This window comes from Chiloscyllium plagiosum, chromosome 2 (assembly GCF_004010195.1).
Source record: "Chiloscyllium plagiosum isolate BGI_BamShark_2017 chromosome 2, ASM401019v2, whole genome shotgun sequence".
In the NCBI taxonomy this organism is placed as follows: domain Eukaryota; kingdom Metazoa; phylum Chordata; class Chondrichthyes; order Orectolobiformes; family Hemiscylliidae; genus Chiloscyllium; species Chiloscyllium plagiosum.
The window spans coordinates 119,074,611-119,081,794 of NC_057711.1; the positions used below are offsets into that span (position 1 = coordinate 119,074,611).

General features: G+C 42.4%; 1 protein-coding gene across 1 annotated transcript in view; it reads left to right on the forward strand.

Annotated features, from left to right (window-relative positions):
- The window catches only part of tek (TEK tyrosine kinase, endothelial), a 121,087-nt gene that overhangs the window by 74,453 nt on the left and 39,450 nt on the right, over window positions 1-7,184 (forward strand). The window contains exon 13 of the mRNA XM_043717289.1: window positions 5,545-5,847. Within this exon, the coding sequence (XP_043573224.1) occupies window positions 5,545-5,847 (303 nt within the window). The remainder of the gene's footprint in view (window positions 1-5,544; window positions 5,848-7,184) is intronic.

A 7,184-nucleotide genomic window follows, 5' to 3' on the forward strand; every position in this document is an offset into this window, starting at 1 on the left:
TTCCCTGGAGTGTAGGAGGCTGAGGGGTGACCTTATAGAGGTTTACAAAATTATGAGGGGCATGGATAGGGTAAATAGGCAAAGTCTTTTCCCTGGGGTGGGGGAGTCCAGAACTAGAGGGCATAGGTTTAGAGTGAGACGGGAAAGATTTAAAAGAGACCTAAGGGGCATCTTTTTCAAACAGAAGGTGGTACGTGTATGGAATGAGCTGCCAGAGGAAGTGGTGGAGGCTGGTACAATTGCAACATTTAAGAGGCATTTGGATGGGTATATGACTAGGAAGAGTTTGGAGGGATATGGGCTAGGTGCTAGCAGGTGCGACTAGGTTGGGATGGGATAGCTGGTTGGCATGGACGGGTTGGACCGAAGGTTCTGTTTCCATGCTGTACATCACTATTACTCTATGACTCTCTGAGATCACTTTAAATCTATGCCCTCATGTTTCTTTTGAGTCGGGAACACTTTCTCCCTGTCTACTCTATTCAGCCCACTTGGTTTTAAAACCCTCTCTTAGATCTCATTTTAGCTTCTTCATTCCAAAGTGAACATCTGACCTCATACCTGAAGTTTCTCATCTCTGGAACCATTCTTGTAAACTACTTCTGCACTGTCTCCACTGTGTTCACATCCTTCCTATAATGTGGCACCCAGAGCTATACGCAATACTCCAGCTCAAATCTACCACGTGTCTTACATAAATTCAACTTCACCTCCTTGCTCTTGTGCTCTGTACCCCTAGTGATAAAGTGAGGATGCTGTATGTATAATTTGCACTATGTATATGAGTTGTAACTGGTGCACTAGTCATTTTATGATTGTGTAATGTCATTTTTGTGTATCCCATGATAAAAATTCCAAAATATTAATATATTCCATAAAATATAAGATGTATCTGCTTCTAACCTGTATCTTACATTTTGTTTTTATTCTCTGTAAACTTTTTAAGACTAGAAAGATAATCAGTTTGTTTTACTATCCTCGGTTGCTAGTTGTCAGACAACTCCTGTGTCATTGGCTACTTCCTTTGCTTTCCTTTTGATTGCATTACTGCTGTTTGAAGACTGGAGGTCCCTTGACTTTGTGCCAGATATATCCATGCCACCACTTCTCCATCTCCTCATGCTGCCTGGCTTGCTGTGTTGTCCCAGCCTCTTGCTTGTCTACCTTGCATCTGCAGTTTTTTTGTCTCTAACCTGGCTCTACCAGCATGCTCCACCATTCACTACAATTATGGCTGATTTGATTTTAACCTCCATTCTACATTCCTCTACATCCCGAATAATCTTTCACCCCCTTGGTAATCAAGAATCTATTTAAAGATTATTTAAAGATCTATTTAAAATTATTTAAAGATTGTGGAACCACTGCTTTGGTCAACTCTGATGTAATTAAGAATGCAGGAGGGCATGCCTGGATGTGCCAGGCCTACTAAAAATGAGGTGTCAATCTGGTGAAGATATAAAACAGGACTTTTTGTGTACGAAACAGCAGAAGCAGAACTAAGCAATTCCACAGCCATCGGTTCAGATCTATCCACTACATTCCTATTTCATCCAGTTGTGAATGGTGGTGGATAACTAAAAAATTCATTGGAGGAGATGGCTCACAAATATCCTTATCCTCAAATGGTGGGTCAGCCCAACACATCAATGCAAATAATATGGCTGAATTCATTAGATTCAGGGCAGGTTCAATTGTAAAATTGTCCATTTTAGCAGAAAGAATAAAAATTAAGCATATTATTTAAATGGTGAGAGGTTGTAGAGCTCAAGACTTGGGTCTGTTCTCATTGGAAAGAAGAAGGCTAAAAGGGGATTTGATAGAGACATACAAGATGATCAGAGGATTAGGTAGGGTAGACAGTGAAAGTCTTTTTCCTAAGATGATGACGTCAAGCTTGTACATGGGGACATATTTACAAATTGAGGGGTGATAGATTTAAGACAGATGTCAGAGGCAGGTTCTTTACGCAGAGAGTGGTAAGGGCGTGGAATTCCCTACCTGCTAATGTAGTCAACTCAGCCACATTAGGGAGATTTAAACAATCCTTAGATAAGCACATGGATGATTTTGGGATAGTGTAGGGGGATGAGCTGAGAATAGTTCACAGGTAGGCGCAACATCGAGGGCTGAAGGGCCTGTTCTGCGCTGTATTGCTCTATGTTCTTGTTCTACCCAAGAAATCTGAATTTTCCAATGAATTAATTGCTGAAGTTTGTATGCAGGTACAACAAGTAATTCAGAAAGCAACTAAAATGTTAAAGTTTTGTTGCAAGGGGAATTGAATTCAAGAATAGAATGTCATACTTCAATTATACAGGGCATTAGTGAGACCACAATAGGAAAACTGTGCAGTCACTGTACTAACTGTAAGATGTATGTATTGGAAGCAATTCAAGGAACGTTTACTAGACTAATACCTAGAATGAGTGGATTACCTTATGATGAAAGGCTGGACAGACTAGGCCTATATCCTCTCGTGTTTTGAAGAGTTCAGAGGTGATGTAATTGAAATATACAAGACCCTGAGGGGACCTGACCAGGTGGATGTTGAAAGGATGTTTCCTTTTGTGAGAGAATATAGAACTAAGGATAATAGTTTAAAAATAAGGGGCCATCTACTTAAAACATAGATAAGGAAAGACACTTTTCTCTCAGAGGGTTGTGTATTTGGAATTCCTGTACTCAAAAGGCAGTGGATGAAGAGTCTTTAAATATTTTAAGGTGGATAGCTTCTTGATTACCAAAGTGTTGAAAGATTATCAGTGACATGCAGGAATGTAGAATTCGGGTTAAAATCAGATCAGCCATGATCTTATTGAATGGCAGAGCAGGCTCAAAGGGTTGAATGGCCTACTCCTGTTCCTTGTTCATTATTCATAAGACCATACGATATAGAAGCAGGAATAGACTATTCAGCCCCTCTAGTCTGCTCCACTATTTGATTGCAGCTGACATGTTTCTCAAATGCATTCTCCTGCCTTTTCTCCATAACCCTTTATCCCTTTACTATTCAGAACCTATCTATTTCTGTCTTAAATACTCTCAATGATTTAGCCTCCACAGTCTTCTGTGGCAATGAGTTCCACAGATTCACCATTCTCTGGCTGAAGCAATTTCTCTTCATCTTAGTTCTAAAGGGTCACATATTCACTTTGAAATTGTGCCATCGCTCCTACCAGCCAAAACATCATCTCCAGATCCACTCTATCCAGGCCTCTCAGTATTCTGTGAGTTTCAGTGAGATCCCCCTCATTCTTCTAAACTCCATCAAACACTGACCATGGATCCTCAACGATTCCTCATATGACAAGCTCTTCATTCCCAGGATCATTCTTTTAAATCTTCTCTGGACCCCCTCCAGTGCCAGAACATCCTTCCTTGGATACTAGGCCCAAAACTGCTACAATATTCCAAATGGGATCTGATCAGAGCCTTTTGCAGCCTCAGCAGTGCAACTCTGCTCTTATGTTCTAGCCCAGTTGAAATGAATGTCAAGCATTGCATTTGCCATCCTAACTGCCAACTGAATCAGCATGTTAACCTTAAGAGACACCTGAACTAAGGACTTCTAAATCCCCTTGTGCTTTAGATTTCCAAAGCCTTTCCACTTTTAGAAGATAGTATGTATTTCTAATCCTCCTACTATAACTTCACATTTTTGAACATTGTATTCCGTCTGCCACTTCTTTGCCAATTCTCCTCAGCTGTCCAAGTCCTTCTGCAGCCTCACCACTTCCTCAACACTACCTGTCCCTCCATCTACCTTTATGGCATTGGTAAACTGAGCATTAATGCCCTCAGTTTTCTTCCAGATTGTTAATGTATAACATGAATATTTGTGGTCCCAGCACTAACTCCTGCAGAGCTCCACTAGTCACCAGCTGCCATCATGAAAATGATCACATTATCCCCTTCTGCCAGTCAGCCAATTCTCTATCATGCCAGTACCTTGTCCCTAACACTCTTATCATTTTTAGCAACCTCCTGCATTGCATCTTGTCAAAGGCCTTCTGGAAATTCAGAGATCACGCCCACTGGCTGTCCTTTGTCTAACTTGCTTGTTACATCCTCAATGAATTCTGACAGATCTTTCAGGCAAGACCTCCCCTTGATGAAACAGTGCTGACTCAGCCCTAACATTGAGACACATCAGCATTTTGGGTGCAAGTCCAACATCAGTAATAGCGAATGACAAGAATGGGAAATGCACTGACTGATTGGAAAACGGAGAACAGAATTGCTATGTTATTGAGAAATAGAAAAGGGGATCAGACTAACTTGATTACTGTTTGAAAGACTTCATGCAGACCTAGTGGGATGAATGGCCTCTTTCTATGCTGTAATATTCTATGAGTCATAGGGTTGTACAGCACAGAAGCAGACTCTTCGCCGTCAATCAGACATTCCAATCTGACCTAGTCCCATTTGCCAATTTCTGGCCCATACCCCTGTAAACCCTTCCCATTCATATGCCCATCCAGAATCCTTTTAAATGTTGTAATTGTACCAGCTTCCATCACCTCCTCCAGCAGCTCATGCTACACATGCACCACCCTCTGCGTGAAAAATTACCCCTCTCAAGTCTTTTTTAAAATCTTTATCTTCTCACCTTAAACTTGTGTTCTCTAGTTTGGACTCTCCCACCCTTGGGGGAAGAACTCTTAGCTATTCACCCTGTCCATGCCCCTCATGATATTATAAACCTGTATAAGATCATCCCTCAGCCTTGATGAGTATACATGCAGCATAACTGATTTAAGGGTGTTTCAACTTAAGGGGCAGCACGGTGACTCAGTGGTTAGCACTACTGCCTCCCAGCGCCAGGGACTTGGGTTCGATTCCCGCTTCGGGTGACTGTCTGTGTGGAGTTTGCATGTTCTCCCCGTATCTGTGTGGGTTTCCTCCGAGTGCTCCGGTTTCCTCCCACAGTCCAAAGATGTGCAGGTTAGGTGAATTGGTCATGCTAATTTGCCCACAGAGTTAGGTACATAAGTCAAGGGTAAATATGGGGAATGGGTCTGGGTGGGTTACTCTTCGGAGGGTTGGAGTCGACTAGTTAGGCCGAAGGGCCTGTTTCCATACTGTAGGGAATCTAACCTTAACCAGACACCACCTGTTAACTTACTGCTCTACCCCAATGCTGCTTCCCCGATTAATATTTGCATCCATTTATTATTCTCTAATACTGTCTCCTGGTGGCCACACACCTGCACAGTTAATTTGAATTCTCCCTGACATTACTAGCAAAATGACCCAAAGGCCTAAGTACTCAAAATGAGGCTGAACCAATGTTTCCTAAAGGATTGAACATAATTCCCTGCTTGCGTGATCTATTCCTCTAGTAAGGAGGCCATGCTTTTCCAAGTTGTCCAGCCACCTTCAAACACTTGTGTACACCCATGTCTCCATGTTAATGCATCTCACTGAAAGTTGTAGTTTATCCAACTCCGCACAGTTCTGTTGTCAGCGTGGTCACCTCCATAAATGGTTTGGGAGTTGAGGGCTGTGCAGTTAACCATGTGATCTTATTGATTTTGACAGAACAGCCTCCTGCTCCTGCTAAAGTCAAGATTTTTAATATCTCCGACTCCTCGGCTTTTATTTCATGGTTAATTGAAGATGGCAACTCGATATCATCAATTGTAATACGCTACAAAATCTATGGGGCGGAGGATTACACTCAGGAGACAGAAATCAATGTGAGAGAAAACATTGTTGCACAGTTCCAGCTGCGAGGGCTGGAGCCAAATTCGCCGTACCTGGTGGAAATCTATGCAAAGAATAACATTGGAGAGAGCTACCCTAACCCGACCTTGGAGCTACATACACTGCCAGAATCTGCAGGTATGTGTTTCGTAGTAAATGAGCAACTTGTGAATATACACTTTATAGATGAACTCATAATGACTCAATAAGAAATTCCAAAGCCTTTGCTTGTTATTTGGGCATAGATATTAAACCTTTTCAGCTCCACTTAGTTAACAGCTGAGCTAATATGGCCTGATATGGCAGCTATTGCTAAGTGGACCATATGCTCCACTGTGAGCCAGAGTATTCATGCTCCACTCCAGATGTTGAACACTAAAACCAAGGCTGACATTCCAGTGCAGCAATGTGGGTGTGCTGCACTGTTGAGGATGTGTCTTTTGGATAAGTTTTAAGAGGCATTCAGGGGAGTACAGAAACATCCCACAGTACTATTTCAAAGAACAGCAGACATATGGCCCTAGTCTTCTCATGAATACTCATCCCTTGATCAACACCACAAGCAGTGATAATCTGATCATGATCGTATTGCCCTTTGCAGGAGCTTGCTGTTTATAAGTTGCCTGTTACTACACTTCAACAATGGTCATGCTTCAAAAAAAAATTAATCTGATAGTAAAATCTTTTTGGAATGTCTGGTGGCCATAGGAGTCACTATAGAAATGCACCTAGCTGACAGCACTAGAGCGCTTTGAGAAGATTTGTAGCTCAGGTTAAGGTTCTGGATGTAGGTTTGCTCACTGAGCTGTAAGGTTCATTTTCAGATGTTTCATCACCATACTAGGTAACATCTTCAGTGAGCATCCAGATGAAGCACTGGTGGTATGGCTCGCTTTCTCTTTGTGTTTAGGTTTCCTTGGGGTGGTGATGTCATTTCCTGTGGTGACATTACATCCTGTTCTTTTAGCGATCCAAGTCAATGTGTTTGTTGCTAGAGTTCCGGCTGGAATGCCATGCATCTAAGAATTCTTGTGTGTGTATCTGTTTGGCTTGTCCTAGGATGGATGTGTTGTTCCAGTCGAAGTAGTGTCCTTCCTCATCTGTATGTAAGGATACTAGTGAGAGTGGTTCGTGTCTTTGTGTGGCTAGTTGATGTTCATGTATCCTGGCGGCTAGTTTTCTGCCTGTTTGTCCAATGTAGTGTTTATTACAATTCGTGCAAGGTATTTTGTAAATGACATTAGTTTTGTCGTTGTCAGTACAGGGTCTTTCAAGTTCATTAGCTGCAGTTTTAGTGTGTTGGTGGGCTTCTGGGCTACCATGATGCCAAGGAGTCTGAGTAGTCTGGCAGTCATTTCCGAGAGGGTAGGGAGGAGGGACTTGGGGTGGGGCATTGGAAATGTGATAGGTGGAAGGAGGTTAAGGTGAGGGTGATAGGCCGGAGTGGGGGTGGGGGCGGAGAGGTCAGGAAGAAG